Genomic DNA, 20,200 nt, shown 5'->3' on the forward strand with positions numbered 1-20,200 from the left:
TACTAAGTATATAAGGCTTATAAGTATTAGTAACATTAAAAGCTTTATAGTTACTAAGGCTACTATTATTATTATTATTATTATTACCTAAGTTATTAAATAAATTAATATCTTAACTATAGTAGGTGTAGTAAGCGCTGTGTAACTACTAGACGTACTTAGTATAGGTACTACCCTGAAAGGTAAAAATGTAGGTATACTGGCAGAAACGTAGAGAGTTAGTAGTTATGCATTTATTGCTATAGGTAATAGCTATATAACTATAAGACTAAACTAAGACTATAAGGAAGTAGTTTTGGTAGCGAATAATATTAGTAATAAACTACTAGACAAAAGTGTTACTAGTAATATAGATCTTGATATTATGTAATAGCATATTAATAATAAGATGCTTCTTATTTTGTAGTTAAGGTTAATGTATAAAGATAAAGTAAAAATAAAAGTAATATATATTAATAGCTAAAGCTAGTAGAAGAGCATAATTGTTAGTGTTACTAGTTAAAAGATAAAGCTAATAACTACTAGATATATTAGTATATATACTAATATTACTAAAGATTAAACTACTAGGGGTAGTAAGAGATATAATAGATTAATTGTATAAGGTACTATTAATAAATTAGTAAGAGGAAATATATAAAAAGAAATCTTATATATAAGTAGTTATTATTAAAGTTAATTAAAAAAAAAAGAAGATTATTATTAATTAATTATATAGGAAAATAATATATATAAAGAGTAAAAAAGAAAAGAAAAGAGGAAAAAAAAAATAAGTAAAAAAGGTTTTAAATACCTAAAGTTACTATATAAAAGAAAGAAGGTATATTAATAGTAAGAGTAGAAGTAAAGTTAATAAGGAAAAAAAGAACTTTACTAACACATAACTTACCTGCTTAATTAGGCAAAAAAGAAATAAATAGTTACTTAGAGTTTTAATATTAGTGATTTATTATATAACGTAAATAGCCTAACCTATAGGATTATATAATAAGGTTATTAATGTTATAATCAGTATAACCTGATTAGATACCATAGGGAGTTATATAGTTATAAAAGAAAAAGTTGTAAGTATTAGAATAATAATACTAGCTAGTTATATAACATATATAACTCAGGGACACACATTATAGCAGAGGGCATAGACTAGATATTCGGCTCTTAGTTATCTATTAAGGGAATCAAAAGTATATTTATACTAAACTAACTTAGGGATATATAAGATCATATATCTTATATATAAAAACCAAGTCTTATAGTTAGGAAGATAATCATAGAAAATATATCTTTGGTTTACCTTAACTTTAACCTAAGTATAATTATACAAACAGGTTCTCTTAGAAAGAGAGAATCTATTTAACATATTATATATTAAGTTATTTTCTTCTATAGTTATATTATTACTTATATTAGTGTTATTCTATAGTTCTTTTAGAACTTTAAGACTTATATAACCTAATCTATTATACTACTTTATATAGTTATTTCTTTTTTTATTATTAACCTTTTTAAACTTATAAGGTTTTCTTTTTATAAAGTTATTATCTTTTATAGTATTTATATATATATTATTATTATTATTTTAGTATAAATCCTTTTTACTTAAGACTTTAATATTTAAATAATATAGTTTATCTTTTAGTTCCCTCTTATAAAAAGTCTTTTTATTAACTATATTTATTAAAGATACCTTTATATCCCAGAAAAAAGAAGCTATATTAAGCTTTCTTATCTTATTTTAGCTTAGTAGATTAATACCTAATTATAGCATATAATAATAGTTTTTTAATATATATATATTATTATTATCTAAAAAAAAAGAGATAGTGATATTACCTATAAGGGTTACTTTTTGCTTTCTTGCTTTTCTCTAGTTAACTTATTTATTTATTATAATAGTCTTAATAAAAAAAGATTTATTTATTATAATATTCACTATAATAACAGTATTTATACAAAATATAATATAATTATTATTTATATTTATATATATAAGTATAGAATTATTTATATTATAACCTAACATCTTATTATTATTATAACTTATAAAGAGTATAAAAGGACTTACGTCTTCAAAGTCTAGATCAATAAGATCCTCTTCCTCTTAGTTATCTGTTATAATATCCATAAGTTCTGTTTCTGCTATAGTTATATTTACATCTTTAGATTTAGAATTATCTAAGAGCTTTTCTATAATAGCCTTTTTAGCTATTAAGGCTTTTTATGCTTTATTAAGTTATCTTCTTTTAAGATTAGCTTTTTTTTTATATTTCTAATATATATTAGATTCTTTATTCTTATTTATCTAGCCTTTTAGGGCTTTATAAAGATAAAAAAAAGCATAGTCTTTAACTTTATAACTAGATTTTTTATAATTTCTATAATATATCTTTTTAGTCTTTTTTTAGGGTTTTTTATATCCTTTATTATATATTAAGGTATAAAGGACTATAGAAGATCCTTTTCTTTTTGCTTTATTTATAAGATTTATAAATAAAGATTTAATAGTATATAAATCTAAATTTTTTTTTAGAGCTTATATTATATTAGTTATAAAACCTTTATAACTATTATTTAAGCTATTTAATACTTAAGCAATAATTACTTGTTTTAGTAATACTATAGATTTTACAGTAAGATTGTTTATAAGCTCTTTTACCTTATTAAGGTAATTTTCTATAGAATCAAAAGATTCTAAGGAGATATTAAAAAACTCTTTATAAGTAAGATATTTGTTAGTAAAACTAGTAGGTTTATATAAATCCTTTAGTTTTTTCCAGGCCTTATATCCTGTTATAAAGTCTTTTATAACCTATAGAAGCAAATCTTCACAAAACAGCTTTATATAAGCTAGGATTTTAGTATCTGTTACTTATAAGTAAAGCTTCAAATCTAGTTACCTAAACTAAATAGTTTAGACTACTAGAAAGGCATAGAATATAGATTTTTTCTATTATAGGTTAATTCTAGCTAGTTAAAGAGAGATATTAGTATTCTGATAGTACTATTAGATTTATCTTAAAAAATAGGTCTTAGAAGTAGTTAGGTTATTATAGTGTTGTTGTTAACGGTATAGTATTACGTGGTTGTCTTAGGTTAAAGATATATATAGGCCTTTAACTAAAGAAGCTTTCACTAGACAGCAAAGTAGTTAGTCTAGAGGTTTAGCCACCCTCTAGATTAACTAGTTAAATTAGTAACTTAATTAAAGCTCTTAGGTTTAATTCCAGTTTAAGGTATATAGTCTTTGTTAAATATAGACTAGAAATAACCTTTAACCAGTAAGGTGAAATTGAATTGTGATTTGCTTAGAGCTGTAGTAGCGTAAAATATAGCAATAGGTGTAGTGCTTGCCCGGTAAGCTAGTCCCTTTATTCTGCTAAATATAGGCTGCTAGGTATAAGGTGTAGCTACCTTAGAGCTATATTCCTTAAAATTCCCTTAGCTAATATGGTTTGTCCTTTAGTAAGGTTGAATTTTTGTTATATTAAATAAAAATATAAGTATAAGTCTTTTATAAGCTAGGCTTATAACTACTTAGAATATGTTAGTAATATTCTTAGATAGTTATAAGGAAGTAAAGAGACTTAGTAAAAGTAAAGGTAAAAAGATAAGGTTATTGTATTTATATATGCTATTATATTAACTTTTTTTTTTAAAAGGTAAGAATATCTTAGGTTTATATCTTTTTCTTAATATCTTATTAGTAATATGATTATCTAATAAAATAATCTTATCTAGAATCTAGGAGTTTGTTTTTTAGAATCTAGGGTTAACTAGATCTAAGGCTGGAATTCTAGGGTTAACTAGATCTAAGACTAGAATTCTAGGGTTAACCTGATTCTTATAAGCTTATTTTATATATAGACAAGTTATATATAGTTATAAAGCTCCTATTTTACTTAATCTAAATATAGATATAGTAAGTTTATATAGTTATTATATATAAAGATATAATTAGATAAGATAAGAGTTCTTATAATAAATCTTATTCTTAGTTAATATAGTACTATATAAAAGGATATATAGGTTAAAGTATAAAGTAATAAAGACGCTATAAACTTCCTTTTTCTAAGTAGCTTTATCTAGGTTTAGTTAAAGCAAGGTAAAGTTAATAATACATATAATAACCTTTAATAGTAAGTTATTACTAAGTCTATTATTATTATTTTTATTATTATTAGCTTTATTATTATATCTCCTAAGATTTCTTCTTTAAAATAAAGGGATTACTTAAAGCTACCTTTTCTAAATAAATTTAGCTTAAAAGTTTATATTTTAAGAGTTATTAATTTAATTATAGATTTATTATATATTATTATTAGTAATTAAGGCTAGTCTAAATAAGTAGCTAGTAAAGGCTTTTTTTATATAAGTATATTTAAGTAGAGGCTAGTAATATAAATAGCTATAAATATATACTTTATTTAAGTTTTTTAGTAAAAAGTAATATATATTATTTTTAGTTAATATAATAAAATAATTTACTAAAGTTATATAAATACTAGGCCTTTTCTTATAATACTTTATTACTAATAAGTCTTTTTATAAAACACTAATTAAAATTATTATATAATTATTTAGGTTTTTAACTAAAAGGCTTATTATTTTATTTTAAATAATTTTTATAAGTTTATAAATTACTTAAAATAAAGTAATTTTATATAATACTACTTTTAGAAAAGTTCTTAAAGTAAAAGCACCTTAGACTTTTAATAAGTTTAAGATTTTTATATAAAAATAAAAATTTTATTATTCTATTAACTAAATAAATAAGTTAATATTTAAGGCTATTTAATCTAACAAAACTAAATATTTTTTTTAAATAATAGTTTAATTAAATAAGTTACTTAATATATATCATTACTTAAAAATCTTAAATATTAAATAAAATATTATTTAGTTTTATATTAAAGCTGTTACTAGTCAGAGAGATGTATGAAGGATGATTGTATTAAGGTCTATCTTGACGTGTACACCGCTACTTATAGTTGGGCACGCACTACCCACGTGATAGCTGGCATCATGTGACGCTAGCAGTGGCCACCCTGCCAAGGGGGTAACAACTGCCCCCCGACGCTTTAATAAGCAATAGTCCCTATTGCTTCACTAGGCTAGTCCGGTAACCTTCTTCTGTAATAGCAGAAGGCGTGTCGGTAGGCGTGTTGGTAGGCGTGTTGGTAAGCGTGTTGGTGGGTTTGTTGGTAAGCGCGTTGGTAAGTATGTCGGTAAGCGCGTCAGATAGATAGGGTTGAATTGAAGGTCGGCAGATAGGGGTGTCATCTACTGCAGAGAGGTCAATTGCAATATACAAGTATAGGGTATAGGTGTTATTGCTTTTGTTTACCGAGGTTTACTTCTCAGCCTAACCAGAAGGCCTAGTGGCCAACTTAAGGGTTAACTAATTATCTTTACGTAAAGGTACAATTATAGCTCTTTTAAGAAGTTGCTATTTTTTTGCCTTTTCTATAAAGTAATAGCTCCTTAGCCTTTATTTACTGAGGTTTATTTCTTGGCTTAACTAGAAGGTCTGGCGGTTAACTTGAGGGTTAGCTAATTAATTGCCTTCATGTAAAAGTGTAATTATAGCTCTTTTAAGAAGTTGCTATCTTCCTGCCTTTTCTGTGAGGTAGTAGCTCCTTGGCCTTTTGGCTAATACACCTGTCTTTTTACCTATATGAAGGTTATACTACTACTTGTTACCAGTCAGAGAGATGTATAAAGGATGATTGTATTAAGGTCTATCTTAACGTGTACACCGCTACTTATAGTTAGGCATGCACTACCCACGTAATAGCTAGCATCACGTGACGCTAGCAGTGGCCACCCTGCCAAGGGGGTAATAAAAGCTTTTATTTAAGTTAATTTAAAAAGTAATTTAATAACTAATATTTTTATTTATATATTAATTATATTAAATACTTTTTATTATTATTTTTAAATAGCCTTTTTTATACTAATATTTAAGATATATATTTAATATATAACTGTAACAGACGCTGACAGTGACGTCGGTCGCAAGGACCCTTTGACTCTACGGCCTAACCAATTGACCCAATTGACCCAAAAGATCCGTCAGTGCTTACACGCGTGCAAGCCCTGCTGTCAACACTGCTTATATGCCCTTGTGACGTACAACCATCTGGCTAAGGGAGTTGTGCTGTTACAACTATACCCTCTCCTAGGCTGCCTTGTCCCCAAGGCACACATAGGCAATACAGACCCCCAAGGTTAGAGTTAGCGATGAGACAAGTCCTACCCCGCCTTTCGCCAGCGCTCGCCTTGACAGCCAGGGACAACTACGGGAATCGAACTTGTGACGGCAATCAAGCCTTTCTTTGCCACATGCCAAGTCCAGCAGCTGTTAGTCTGACCGTACGCGTGCAAGCACAATTGTAACAGACGCTGACAGTGACGTCGGTCGCAAGGACCCTTTGACTCTACGGCCTAACCAATTGACCCAATTGACCCAAAAGATCCGTCAGTGCTTACACGCGTGCAAGCCCTGCTGTTAACACTGCTTATATGCCCTTGTGACGTACAACCATCTGGCTAAGGGAGTTGTGCTGTTACAATAACCTTAATATTTAAATTAGCTATTATTAAAAGAAGTTTATTATTAGTTTATTTAAGATTTATATTAATAATAAATTTATTAAAAATAAAAATCCTTAAAGTATTTAAGATTTTATTAAGATATTTAGGTTTACTTTTTTTTTTTATTTAGGTTTATTTAAGTTAATAAATTCTTAAATATATTTTAATTTTACTTTAAGCTAAAAAGTTATATACTATAAAGACTAATTACTTTATATTTTAAGTTTCCTTATAGCTTTAATAGAAATAGATATATTAGAGATATTAATTTAAAAAAATAAAAATAATTTATTTAAAAAAGATTTTTTAGCCTATAGTATACTCTAAATATAGTAGTTTAAAGGTATAATATAAGCTAAGCTTATAACTATTATAGAGTTACTACTTAAAGTAAAAAAGATATAAAAAAAAACGGCTTAGATTTCTATATACAGGATTACCTTATCTAAAACAAATAAATACATATCCTGCGTAGTGGATCCACACAAAGGGACCAGACTAATAGTTAATCCAGGCCCAGCACAAATCTCACAAGGCTGCGCGATGCGCGTGAGGGCATCGCGACAATATACAAGTCTGACAGAATGAAGCTTAGACCACAGGTGTATTATAATACTGCCTCACAGCGGCGGCGAACATCAGACTGCATGACTCAGTCGGCGCTGACCTGGTCAACGCTAGCTTGATTGCTGAAGTGCTGTCGGCGTAGACGGTTATCTTCCGGTCGTGCGCTGTCCCCGAAAGGATGTACGTAGGACAGGCACTGTTGCCGGTGTCAATGCGAAAGGTAAACTCACTTGATACCGCCTTCTCGGTATCGGGTGTGCTACGACGACACCCAAGAGTCAGGATAAGTCCTGAGTTGTCAAGGATCAGGCTGACGGCTGTTTGCACCGTTGAAGAAAATTATCAATCGCTCGCGCTGTGTTCCGCGCCGTCCGTTTTGAGGAGCGACGCCAACTGCTGGGTCATGGCTACAACACCTTCCGAAGCCGCACGCACAAGGACATTCCCGACTCATCTGGTCGCACCATGTCGATATAGTTAGTATAGGTAGTTTTGTTAGTGAAATATGTAGGGTTGGGGTAGGAAAGGCTCGGGCAGGATTGAAGACGGGCAAGATTGAGCGGTAGCTCAAGACTGAAGTTGTGTTTTATGTGGGAGGCGTGATGTGAAGTCGAAGCCTGCCAAGTTCCTATTCCTACATATGGGTTAAATCGTCTCAAAGAACAATGTGGTAGGAGATAACGAAATTGGGTGATAACGGCGATAAATTAGCGCCGGCACCCCGCTCCGAGATTCGGCGTCCCGCCATCTCATCTCCCGATGCGGCACATCCTTGACAGTCTTGCGTGGTCCCCTCATCTCAGCCAACACCCGAGACTCGAGACAACACGGTGGAATCACGATACATCGGCAGCATTGCATCGCCGGAGAGAGCGCGACTTTTGGAACAGAGGTAATGGATTCCGAGGTCACTGCGTCGCCAAGGCGTTTGTCACTCAGCAGCCGGCACGGTGTGAGTCGCGACGCGGCAAAGACGATTTCGGCGTGAGTCTCCGAAGCTCCCAGCCCTTCCGAACATGCTCCGGTATCTCTCGGCCAAGGCGCTCAACTCCCCTACTCCTCTTGCACTGTTCCTGCGAACGCATTGCCTATCCTTAATGAATGAGCCCTCTAACGGCGGTGTGTGGGTACAGTTGTCTCACTTGTAGGCGGAAGAAGGTGAAATGCTCGGGCGACGCGCCGTGCACGTACTGCAGCCGGCGTGACCTGGAGTGCAAGTTCCCAGAGCCTGGAAAGAAGCGGGTGTACTCTGTCACGTCAGTTCATCCAAGTTTGCAGTCCGCTGTTAGCTGTTCTGATGCCTCATTAGCCGGATCCAAGATCTCCAAGAAAGGCTGGCCCGATACGAGAGCCAAGGCACCGGTGTTACAACTGCCAATGGTTACTTATGACTAGTTTCCTCAAAATTTGGCATAAGCTGACCCAGAAACAGTAAGGGAAAACGATACTATCAGAGTATCAACGAGGCAGATAGAGTCCCCTACTCGGCCACCAACTAGGGCTACAGTGCAGACCCCTACCGACAACGCTACGCAGGTAAACGCTGCATCCACCCTGCTGGGGCTAGCTCTTGACCAGCTCGCGTCGCCTGTCCCGACGAACTCCTTATCAAGGAGCAATGCGAGCAATGCCGTTGAGTCTTCACCTGGATCCGGTTAGTCTCCTTATGATTCCACCTCGGCTTTTGTTGTCCTGACGCCCCTCATCAGCCATACCAGCCGACTCTTCACTGAGTTCGAGCCACACCTTCGGGTCACGACTCCAAAACCTGTTGGAATATCAACGACTAGGCCGGCGAGATCCCATCAACCTACTAAGCCACTCGCTGCCCCGTGCAGCCACTGTCAAGCCTCACAATGACGCACCAGCCCTGCCCTCAGAGGAAGAGGCCCGCAAGCTCTTTGACAGTATGACCTTCTTCATCGGATACACCCAGCACCACATCGACACGCGCGAGTTCTCCGACCGTCTGGCCTTCTTCTACTCGAACCTGGGCGACGCATCGCAGTCGCAGACGCCGTGGTACCTGGAGATGCTGCTCGTGTTCGCCATTGGCAAGCTGTTCTCGGGGAGCTTCGATGTCGAAGAAAAGAGCGGGCTGCCTGGATCGGGCATGTTTGCGTATGTCCAGTCGAAACTTCCGAGTCTGAGCGAGCTGTATGGGTTGGGTAAGTTGGGCATCGAGATTCATGCATTGGCGGCGGTGTATTTGCAGAATGCAAACCGCAAGGAGGAGGCCTATCTTTATGTGAGCCAATCGTGTCATCTTAGGGTTGCCCCTGTTCTTACCTTGGTAGATCAGTTCTGCTCTCCGGTTAGCGACAACGCACGGCTATCATCGCAAATCAGGCACGCATCACTTGCTGCAGTCGGAAAAGGTGCACCTGAACCGTTTGTGGTGGACGGTGTACATGCAGGAAAGGTGAGCGACCTTTCAACCGAGCCGTGCTTTACGTTGTTAGCGGTAAGGGTTGCTGACCTTGTTGTGGGAAGACGTCTCGCTGCCGCGACTGGCAATCCTTCGGGCATTGTGGACGATGTCATTGAGGTCGACATGCCTACCGACTCGCCGGGCTTTCCGCCCGCTCTCCCTCTCAGGACCAACATCAAGATTGCAAAACTTACAGGAAGAATTCTATCAAGTAGGTCGGCCTCGGTTCATATTTTAGTTTTGGGTTTGCTGACACTCACATTTGCTAGCAATCTACGGACCAGGCACACATCCCGAAGAGACATTCGTCCCCAATGTTCAAGACATTGTGCAGTCGCTTTACTGGATAGCGAAGGAGATTCCCGGAGAGCTCTCGCCGAACTTGTCTGGCGTGCAATCAATGGAAGGGGACGTGTCGCTGAGAACGTCTGCATACCTCCATATGATGCTTTACCAAGTGGGTCAAGTGTAATCCTTAAGAAACCTGGACTAATAATCCACAAGGCAATCCTCTTGACCATCCGACCCGTCATGCTCCATGTATCGAAATTAATCTTCGATGAAGAAAGCGGCGGTGACTTGCAGCTGGGAGCTTCGCCACTTGGACGGCTCAGTAGGACATGTTCGGAAGCGGCGCGCCGACTCTTGGAGGTCTTGATATCATTGCGGAAGAGAAACATATTGAGTGAGTCCAAGAAAGCCCAGGCAAGTGTGGCACGAAAAATGTGGGAGACTGACCGAGCTCATCGCAGCAACTTTTGGCTTCTTCGACCTGGATGCCATCTTCTCGGCGGCCTTCATCATGATCTTGACTCTCATCATCGACTCGACCTGCGAGGAGAGTCAGAAGCTGGCGCCTAGACCAGGCCTATCTGATGCCCTGGAGATTCTCGACTACCTCGTCGGCCGAGGCAACGACTTTGCTTTACAGAGGGCGCGAGAAGTCCGGCGGATGCGGGATCACCTCTCAACCTTCCTGGATATACCCAAAAACAGCCCTAGTGAATTCCGCACGAACCGACCAAGAACGGCAAGTATCACTGCGGAAGGCAGACAGCCCTCGACTATTGTCGTGTCGACAACGGGAGAAGATGGTGACGGGACTCGGGGTAGTCAGCAGGGCTTTTCGGACTCGACAAAAAGTAGGTCTGCCGAAGGAGGCGGCCTGACGCCGGCCGGTCGGGCTAGTCAACTGGGGTCCAGGAGCCTGCTCGATTCAAGTCTGTGGAATGACATCTCCTATCTGTGGATGCAGCCAGCAGCAGCAGGAAACGACGAAGCTCAACCGTTGGAGCAGGCCGAGGGAATGGCGGACATACTGCCGGAAGATGCATACGACTGGAATTCCATCTACCATAACCAGGATCTCGCTCTTACCGGCCAAGATCTGGGCGACTTTGGGGAGTTGGAGAGACACATCCTGGCGTTTGGCAGTTGAAAGCCAATATGGGGAACGGGTGGAAAGGCAAAGGATGGATGCATGATGTTGTATGGGGCGACATTTTGGTGTGTTTCCTAGACTATGGGAAACTTCTGTAGTTGATGAATGGGAGCTGCATAAAGGGCATTTGTTTTCTTTCCGTATTGGTCAATACTCACCTATGATAAGGTAAATACGTTTGGCCAAACGACGTAAGTCAAAGAAGCCAAAGTTCTGCTAGGGACCTGCATCTGCAAATCATGTCCAATAGATCCATGCAATCCAAAGTGGTTGATTGGTAACGGGGCGGTCAGCTGTGTGGCAGGACTGGAATGCTGGCCTTTATGCAGAGCACATGTGAGTCACTTCCTCCCAGTCTTTGTCATCCAGCAAATAGGCAGCCATTGGAGATCAGACTCTCCTAGGTGCCTAAGTTTGGAGAGTTAGATCGAGTCACCAAAGACGATTGACAGGAACCGAAAGATGAAAAGTTGGATGACGGTGGGCTCGCATTACCAAGCAGAGGCCCTCTATTGTCTGAGTGGTCGCTGCTTGGTGAAGCGAAAGCTCAAAATCAACCTCGTTGTAATACGCCGCGGCGCAAAACCGAAGATTGATGGCGGGCAAAAGTGGAGATTGCGGGGCAGCAAAGCCCCTGCACGCCCTACTAGCGTCAGGTTGGGGTCCAGAGGCAACCATAGCACGGACCACTACGGCCATCCAAAGCCAATCAGAGCCGACTTGCACATGAAGAACTGTCGCTGATTGGTTCCCCCAGACAAGGGAGCTGCTGCCTGAGTGTGCCTGCTCTTTGGCGGCCGCTCTTCCTGCTTCACTTGGCTGCGTATTCAGCCTTGAAGACGCCAATGATGACAAACAGACGAGCCAGAAGACACCACCTCTGAATTCAAGACGATCAAGATGGACGCATATAAGTAGCGAGTCTTCTTCCCTGCTACACCATCATCGACACTCCTCAACCTCATCATCCACACTGCAACCTCGTCCCTGAAACCACCTGGACGACATCCCTTCGTCTGAAGACACCCCCACGCAACAAACGCATCAGACGGCATCACCACAACGCAACAACTTATACTCGACACCTTGCCGTCTTCTCGGGAACGCCCAAACCTCACCTGGACCCGTGAGCCTCATCCTCACTATCCGTCATGGTTTTCGGTAACAATCCCAGCGGCCGCCTTCACATGCACGTCTGCGGGCTCTACTACTTTGAACCGGTTCATCAAAGCTCTTTCCCCGGTCCACGCAAATATCTCCCTCCGCTATCCCAGTCGGTTCATGCCCGCATCATTGCTTCGACTTCGCGGACCGCCCTCACTCAAACCTTCGTCAACCCTTCCTCCGACGCAGCCATCCCAGAGCTTCGCTACAACTTTCCCCTATACGATGGCGTCTCGGTTGTTGCATTTACCTGCACCATCAACAATGACCGCATAATCCGGGGTGTGGTGCAGGAGAAGAACACTGCCCGCAAGACGTATGACGTCGCCGTCGCCAAGGGCCAGACGGCCGGTCTCCTCGAGCAGATGCCTGACGCAAGCGACGTGTTCAGCACCACCATTGGCAACGCGCCCGCCAGCGCCCAGATCACCGTCAAGATCGAGTATCTCGGCGAGCTGAAGCATGATGCCGAAGTCGACGGCATCAGGTTCACCATTCCCACCTCCATTGCCCCGCGCTATGGCTCCTATCCCGGCACGCTGTTGAGCAAGCCTACCAACGTATCGACCCAGGAGGGCATCAGCATCGTTGTTGACGCCGAGGTGCCATCCGGAAGTATCATCAAGTCGATCCAGTCACCCTCGCACCCCATCGCTGTGTCTGTCGGTTCGACCTCCACGATGAAGGCTGACGCTACCCCCTCCCTTCAGCTCGCGTCCGCCACCCTCTCCTTGGGCACTGCAGAGCTGAACAACGACTTCGTCATCCAGGTCATCGCCACCAACACCTCCAACCCCGTCGCTGTCCTCGAGACACACCCCACGATCCCCCACCAGCAGGCCCTCATGGCCACCCTCGTTCCCAAGTTCAAGATGGCCACCACCAAGCCCGAGGTTGTCTTCATCTGCGATCGTTCCGGCTCCATGCAAGGCAGCAAGGTTATTGACCTGAAAAGCGCGCTGAAGGTTTTCCTAAAGTCTCTCCCTGTCGGCGCCATGTTCAACATCTGCAGCTTCGGCTCAGGACATTCCTTCTTGTTCGACAAGTCCATGACCTACGACCAAAACACCCTGGAAACCGCAATGAAGCACGTCGACACGTTCGATGCCAACTACGGAGGCACTCAGATCCATGCTCCCATCGAGGAAACCTTCAAGCGCCGCCACACCGATCTCGACCTCGAGGTGTTTCTACTCACGGATGGCGAAGTTTGGGGTGAGGAGAATCTCTTCGCCATGGTCAACAAACACATTCAAGAGTCCAAGGGTGCGATTCGTCTGTTCACTCTGGGAGTTGGCCGAGATGTCAGTCACTCCCTCATTGAGGGCCTCGCCCGAGCTGGCAACGGCTTTTCCCAGGCCGTCTCCGACAGCGAGAAGATGTCCGGTAAGGTGGTCCGGATGCTCAAGGGTGCACTCACGCCACACGTGAACGACTACACCCTGGAGCTCAAGTATGCCGATGCCGAGTCGGAAACGGAGCCCGAAGACGACTTTGAGGTGATTGAGCCAGACTCTGCGACTTTCCCCAAGCCCCTTGACCAGGGCGCACCCGAACAGCCCAAGAAGCCCATCTCACTCTTTGATACTAGCGCAGGCGAGGACATGGAAGTGGAAGACGAGAAGCCAAGGCTCGATGGAACTGGTACGGAGCGGTACTCTCATGTCCCTGTCGTCAAGCCCCCAAAGGTGCTCCAGGCGCCCTTCCAGATCCCGCCCCTCTATCCTTACAGCCGCACTACCGTCTACCTTCTACTCTCTCCCAACAGGGAGCTGAAAGATAAGACGCCGGAGTCTCTTATCCTCCGTGGAACGTCATCTCAAGGACCTCTGGAGCTCCAGGTCCCCATCGCGATCCTTCAGGAGAAGGCCGAGACCATCCATCAACTCGCCGCTCGAAAGGCCGTCAAGGAGCTGGAGGAGGGCCGTGGCTGGATCTTCCATGCGAAGAGCAAAGACGGCCAGTCACTCAAGGAAAAGCACCCGGGTCGATTCCCTAGCATGGTGGAACGAGAAGCTGTCCGTCTTGGTATCCAATTCCAGGTTGGTGGCAAGTGGTGTTCATTCGTTGCTGTCGACAACGACCCAACTTGCACAGGGTCCAAGGAGGATGAGCAACAAGAGTCGACGAACGCCCCCATTTCCGCGACACCGCCCCTGCGTGCGCCCATGAGAAAAATGAAGGCAATGGCCCGTTCGGCTTTTAGGGTCTCGTCTTCTGCACCCATGCCAAGCGTCCCCGCTCAACCAGCTTCAATGGCACCGCAGTCACAGATGTTCACCATTATGTCGTCAGCGAATTCATTGGCGAGAACAGCAGGAGCTCCAACCAGTGGAAACTTGTTCGGCCAGTCTGCAAACCCCTCGGCCGTTTCCCCTCCTACCTCTATGACTGGGGGGTTTGGTATAACGAGAGCGTTTGGTGGCCCTTCTGGAAGTCTTTTTGGTGCACCGGCATCTTCATATTCTCCCTTTGGCACAGCCACTGCCTACTCTGCCTCACCTTCCCAAACAGGTGGCCTCTTTGGCAATAACTCTGGAGGGGGTCTTTTTGGTGGACAGCCATCCCCACCGCTCGCCTTTGGCATGGATGACTCTCCCTCTCCCTTTCCTCCCCAAACAGGAAGCCTCTTCGGTGGACAAAGGTCCGGAGGAAGTGGGTTCGGTGTGAGTGTTGCTCCTCCCCCCCCGCCAGCCCCTCGCTCTGGTATCCAATGGACTGAGGGTGATGAGCCTCCAATCGTGCAAGCGTGCGCATTGGCCCCGCCAACTGCACAAGTCGACGACGCCCTTTTAGGGCAGTATAAGAAAGAAATGGCCGAAGCTGCGTCGATGCCCCTCCCCGATGAGGATTACGATGAAGATGACATGGATGGTATGGGTGACATGGCGGGCAGGCCAGATGCAAGTAGGGATGGTTCCCTCATGTCTCCCTCTGACAAGTTCTCTGCCCTTGTTTCGCTGCAAGACTTCAGTGGCTTTTGGGTGTGGTCGGAGAAGCTTTTCGCCATCCTTGGCATCTCGGCCCGGGATGTCAAGAGCACGGTGGAAAAGATTGTCGATGGCAGTTCTCATTCAAATGCATCATCCACCGCTGCCGTTGTCGCTTTCTTGCGAAAGAAGTTGGCGGGTGAGCGTGACAGTTGGGAGATGATGGAGGAAAAGGCTGTGGCTTGGCTCGAGGCCGAGCTGGGAGACAAGACTCAGAACGTCTTGAATGCTCTTGAGCAGCTTTTCTGAGGTTTCGGACACTTTGAGGGAATGTATTACAAGACGAAAATTGGAAGCTGGTTTGGGTTGCTTTGTGTCTTGACAGAGTATTGGCAAGCACGCTTGATCGTGGGGGAGATTGATGATAGTGATAGCAAGCAGGAAGCCATGATATTGTTAGTAGTGCAAATAAAACAAAATCGCCAAAAGACCCTGAATCTCTCGAACATGTGAAACAATGTGAAAGCTTATGAACGAGTGCCTTCCTCTGTGAGCGTCCACGATGTGTTCATGAATCATCGTCTCTGACATGCTGGGCACCTTCATTTTCGAGATCAAGCATCATGACCGCCGCCTCGGTCCGCGCCTCTCTCCCCTCGCGATAGTCGTTAAACCAGTACCGATGCACAATCTCGAAACCGCACTTTTCGTACGTCCTCCTCGCCGAGACGTTGTCGTAGTCGACAATGAGCGAGACTCGCGCATGCTGGCCGTGCGAATCCGCTTCCGACGCCACCAGGTTCTTGGCGTACTCGAGCGTGTGGATGCCCAGTTTCCTGCCCCTTGCGGAGGGGATCACGTACATCCCGTTCAGCACGTAGTTCGCAGTCGGCTTGTCTGTCGCATGCGCGGGGCCAAAGTCGACGAGGTCGGGGTCGAGATGGAGGGATGTTGCGAGGGTTGAGGGGTTGAGCGGGCCCATGATGGTTAGGGAGGAGATCCATTCCGCGTCCATAGACGCGTCGAGTTTGGCACTTGCCGAGGGTGGTTCGTTGTCAAGGGCAAGGCTGGGGTCCGACGATGGACTTTCATAGGCGACGACCGTTGTCGCCAGCGGGTTCTCGAGACGCGACGTCCATGTCTCCCAGGGGAAGGCGGCTTCGCGGGCGTACGTCGAGCCGAATGACTCTGGGGAGAGGCGGAGGGAGAGGAGGCGAAAGGATTTGTAGAGGCTTGTCAGGTGGTGAAATCTTGAGGGGTCTGGGTGGGATTTGGGAAGGGTGGTGATTGTGATGCTGGCGGACGACATGGTGTTGATTTCCCTTCTTTGTCCGCTTCATTTAACAAATCAAGCTTGTCGGGTGAGGTTGATTGTAGTTGTTTCCTTAATGGCGATCGAGTATAGGAGGTTGTGAATGTGGCGGGTGAGTCATCAAACGTCTTGAGGTGTATGTGGGATCCCTCGGCCTGATGGCGCGGCCAGGTCACTAACAGCATACGCCAGGAGACTGTGGCCTGCTTGAGTCCCGAGTTTTGCGACCGTCAAGTACACATTGGCCTAAACTGGAGTTAGAGGGCATTCCATGTGCTCAAACTACGAAAAATTATCAAAACTCCCTGCTGGTCGATTCGATGGTATCTCGTAGGTCATGGCTGCCGATAATGTCCAAGTGTCGGGGGCCCGGCTTGCCTCGGCCCAATTCTTTCCCGGGTTCCGGAGCCGAAGCCCCTCCCAATCTCGGGCCTGTCGCGTCGCCGTCCTCATTCCATCGACATCAAATTTCATCAATCCGGCGCGACAATCGTCTAGTCCTATGTACTCTCGTATTTCGTGTGCTTTTTTTTTGTCATTATTCGCGATCAATTGATTCTGAGCCATCGCGATCGACGTCTTCTTCTCCAAGGGCCACTGGCTCACTGCCGGCTTGTCTCTCCCAGCCACAAGATTGATAGTCCAGCAGTCCACTTCTGCTGGGAGGTAAGCGAATCGGCTTATAACCATCGCGTCAATTCTTGACTCGACATCTCTTGCAGTTCCGTTGATCCGATTACCATGGCTTTTCGTGCCTTTTCGCGCTCCGGCTCTCTGCTGAGAAGTACCGCCCATCCCTACCGAAGTCTGGCACGCCGCCAAGGTCTGCCTTCTGGGCTCGTATTCAAATCGCCGCAACCAAAATTACTCCATACAGCCTCCTCAGAGTCATCCAAGAAGGGCAGCCAATTCATAGCTCTTCAGCTGCTGGCTCTCGGTGCCATACCCCTCTTGGCAGGATACCTACTTGGTCGATCCGGTGCTTCGGGGCAGGAAGCCGCTTCTCGGGGCAAATTCTCCCAGGTGGAGTTTGCAAATCGGAAGCATATGTTGCTTGTAAGTTGAATTCTCAACCGGTCTTGGATGTATACGGGAACTCAAGCACACACAGGCGGCCAAAGAGATCTCCAAAACTTTGGGTGAAGACGCGGTCAGCTTCGACGAGGATGAGATTGAGCTGCACGGACATTCGGATTGGTCGACTTCAAACTCGAGCGGGCGGCCTGTGGCCATCGCCTACCCTAAGACGACAGAAGACGTCTCTCTAATAGCTAGAATTTGCAACAACCACAATGTGCCGATGGGTAAGCTAATGTCTCGCGCCAGATAACTCCCGCACATTCTTGCGTGACACCGCTTTGTTTGTAGAGGCTGACAACTTCAAGTACCGTTCGGTGCCGGTTCCTCGGTCGAGGGCAGTTTCTCGTCGCCCTATAGCGGAATCTGTATTGACTTTGTGCACATGGACAAAATCATCGCCTTCCACCCTGATGAGTACGTGTCCCATATCCTCTCCAAAGCATGCAACTTCTAACATGACATGCTCAGCATGGACGTCGTCGTCCAACCGGGGGTTAACTGGGTAACCCTCAATAAGACGATGGAAGACTCGGGCCTCTTCCTCCCCCTAGACCCCTCCCCCACCGCCATGATTGGCGGTATGGTTTCCACCAACTGCAGCGGCACAAACGCCTTTCGCTACGGAACCATGAAGGACTGGGTCATCAACCTCACCGTCGTTCTCGCCGACGGCCGCGTCATCAAGACCAGACGACGACCGCGGAAGAACTCGGCCGGGTACAACCTCACCTCGATGTTTGTCGGCGCCGAGGGAACGCTGGGGCTGGTTACGGAGGTTACGCTGAAACTTGCCGTCGTGCCGCAGGACACCAGCGTCGCTGTGGTTTCGTTCCCAACGATTGACGAAGCTGCGAAGGCGGCCACGAAGCTGATCCGTTCGGGAATCCAGCTTGGGGCGCTGGAGTTTCTGGACGAGGTGCAGATGCAGGTCATTAACCGGCATGGGAGTGAGGCTGTTAGAAGAACGGCATGGGATGAGAGTCCAACTCTTTTTTTGAAGTAAGCCCAACACTGGTGATGAAGGTTCTTCCATCTTGGGACATCCGTGTTGACTAAAATTGTCTGCACTTAGGTTCTCAGGAACAACCGAGGCCATCAAGGGGGATGTCTCCCGGGTGAAGGACATTGTGCAGCCTTTCAAGCCACGCAAAATCTTCTTCGCCAGGAACAAGCAGGAGGAGGCCGATCTCTGGGCCGCGAGGAAGGAGGCATTGTGGACGATGACTTCGATCAAGCCCGAAGGATACTCGCTGTGGTCTACTGATGTGGCCGTACCCATCTCGAGATTGGCCGAGATAATTAGTGAGTTTATAGCCCATTCCACCAGCGACAAGGCATTTCTTGCTGTGGCTGATGGGTGTTAATGTCTGTTCAAAGCGCTGTCCAAAGAGGACTCTGGCAAGTTGGGCCTGTTTGCGAGCGTCATCGGCCATGTCGGCGATGGCAACTTCCACCAGGCGGTCATGTACGACCCGAAGAACGAGGAACAGCAAGCATCAGTTGCCAAGTGTGTTCACGATATGATGAGCAGGGCTTTAGAGATGGAGGGGACGGTTTCGGTAGGTGATTAGTACTTGCTGCCGTGATATCTGCTAAGTTGTCGTTCAGGGCGAGCACGCGATTGGGATTGGGAAGAAGGTATGCTTAATTTTCGGCTGACGGTCTCTCCACTCTCATTGACACAGCTGACATGTTCTCGAAGGACTGCCTTGTTGAGGAGCTCGGCAGGGATGCGATTGACTTCATGAAGACTTTGAAGCAAGCAGTGGATCCCAAGTAAGTCCAGCCGTTCCCGAGGCAATGCCATTGTATTGACCAAGTCGCAGGTGGATCATGAACCCAGGCAAGGTCTTCGATCTTCCGACTGGCTCTAAAGCTATTGCGGCCTCATAAGTTTTCGTTGTCCAATCGAATGTGGTGAGACTACAGGGGTGGAGGAGATAAGTCACGGTTGGAGCGAAAGATAGACATCTAGAAGCAATGGCGCCATCTCTGCATCTCACCCCAGAACGGTTCCCCTACATGTTAGTTACGATTCAGCGACCAGCTGCGAAATTGGTTCAAAAGGGGGTCCGAAACACACACCTCCTGCATTTGCGGAGTTCGCGTCGCAGTTGGTAGCAACCAACACAACGTGGGGGCCTAAAAAACGCCCTACTTTATCGCTAGTTTGTACTCCTTGTACGACTCGAAGTATCGAAGCCATGTATGGGGGCTTGTCAAATATTGAAGCCAAGATGTGCAATGGAGGTGTTCCTGCCAACACTGTTTCAGCTGTGCCCGCTGCCAGTCGACATTAATAGCCCTCTCTGTGCAACCGACCTCTATACCGGACGCTGCTGCCTATTGATGTTGCTATCCGTTCGCAACCAATCCGTTTCTTGGGAATTTTCGTTGCAGATTCTTTTCTTAGCAACACGTTCCCAGACAGAGACCAAATATGAATCGCGCCATTAACTGATACTATCAACTACCACCAGGCTGCATCGTCTGGAATGATCGCGTTTGAAGCTTCCACCAACACGTTCAATCCTTTTTGTAGTCAGGCTGTAGGATTTGAGGGTCCGGCCACCGCCTCTGGTCGTGTAACCACCGCAGCTGTTCGACCCCTGCATTCAGACGAGACACCACACAAGGACGGGGGCCTATTTCACCAACCAAGCCAACCGCACGAGCTATTT

The 20,200-nt window shown here is 44.4% G+C and overlaps 6 protein-coding genes across 6 annotated transcripts; 5 read left to right on the plus strand and 1 right to left on the minus strand.

The window, feature by feature from the left end:
- Nucleotides 1–9,070: 9,070 nt before the first annotated feature.
- On the plus strand, nucleotides 9,071–10,064 carry ColSpa_01375 (proline utilization trans-activator; the record flags this gene model as incomplete). Its single annotated transcript, XM_049267587.1, has 4 exons — nucleotides 9,071–9,409; nucleotides 9,531–9,583; nucleotides 9,655–9,803; nucleotides 9,862–10,064. 4 exons carry the CDS (start codon nucleotides 9,071–9,073, stop codon nucleotides 10,062–10,064), a joined length of 744 nt encoding a protein of 247 aa, XP_049123544.1.
- Nucleotides 10,065–10,212: 148 nt separating this feature from the next.
- On the plus strand, nucleotides 10,213–11,030 carry ColSpa_01376 (uncharacterized protein; the record flags this gene model as incomplete). The annotated part of the gene is made up of 2 exons (XM_049267588.1): nucleotides 10,213–10,277; nucleotides 10,298–11,030. 2 exons carry the CDS (start codon nucleotides 10,213–10,215, stop codon nucleotides 11,028–11,030), a joined length of 798 nt encoding a protein of 265 aa, XP_049123545.1.
- A 1,154-nt stretch (nucleotides 11,031–12,184) lies between these two features.
- On the plus strand, nucleotides 12,185–15,436 carry ColSpa_01377 (WAS/WASL-interacting protein family member 1; the record flags this gene model as incomplete). Its single annotated transcript, XM_049267589.1, has 1 exon — nucleotides 12,185–15,436. One exon carries the CDS (start codon nucleotides 12,185–12,187, stop codon nucleotides 15,434–15,436), a length of 3,252 nt encoding a protein of 1,083 aa, XP_049123546.1.
- A 259-nt stretch (nucleotides 15,437–15,695) lies between these two features.
- Nucleotides 15,696–16,436, minus strand: ColSpa_01378 (uncharacterized protein; the record flags this gene model as incomplete). Its single annotated transcript, XM_049267590.1, has 1 exon — nucleotides 15,696–16,436. One exon carries the CDS (start codon nucleotides 16,434–16,436, stop codon nucleotides 15,696–15,698), a length of 741 nt encoding a protein of 246 aa, XP_049123547.1.
- Nucleotides 16,437–17,180: 744 nt separating this feature from the next.
- On the plus strand, nucleotides 17,181–17,973 carry ColSpa_01379 (D-lactate dehydrogenase [cytochrome], mitochondrial; the record flags this gene model as incomplete). The annotated part of the gene is made up of 3 exons (XM_049267591.1): nucleotides 17,181–17,495; nucleotides 17,551–17,743; nucleotides 17,825–17,973. The coding sequence occupies 3 exons, from the start codon at nucleotides 17,181–17,183 to the stop codon at nucleotides 17,971–17,973; spliced, it is 657 nt and encodes a 218-aa protein (XP_049123548.1).
- A 15-nt stretch (nucleotides 17,974–17,988) lies between these two features.
- Nucleotides 17,989–19,412, plus strand: ColSpa_01380 (D-lactate dehydrogenase [cytochrome], mitochondrial; the record flags this gene model as incomplete). The annotated part of the gene is made up of 6 exons (XM_049267592.1): nucleotides 17,989–18,518; nucleotides 18,592–18,821; nucleotides 18,897–19,078; nucleotides 19,128–19,157; nucleotides 19,222–19,295; nucleotides 19,346–19,412. 6 exons carry the CDS (start codon nucleotides 17,989–17,991, stop codon nucleotides 19,410–19,412), a joined length of 1,113 nt encoding a protein of 370 aa, XP_049123549.1.
- Between the last annotated feature and the right edge of the window lie 788 nt (nucleotides 19,413–20,200).

Source organism: Colletotrichum spaethianum (genome assembly GCF_022836535.1).
Source record: "Colletotrichum spaethianum MAFF 239500 DNA, contig02, whole genome shotgun sequence".
In the NCBI taxonomy this organism is placed as follows: Eukaryota; Fungi; Ascomycota; class Sordariomycetes; order Glomerellales; family Glomerellaceae; genus Colletotrichum; species Colletotrichum spaethianum.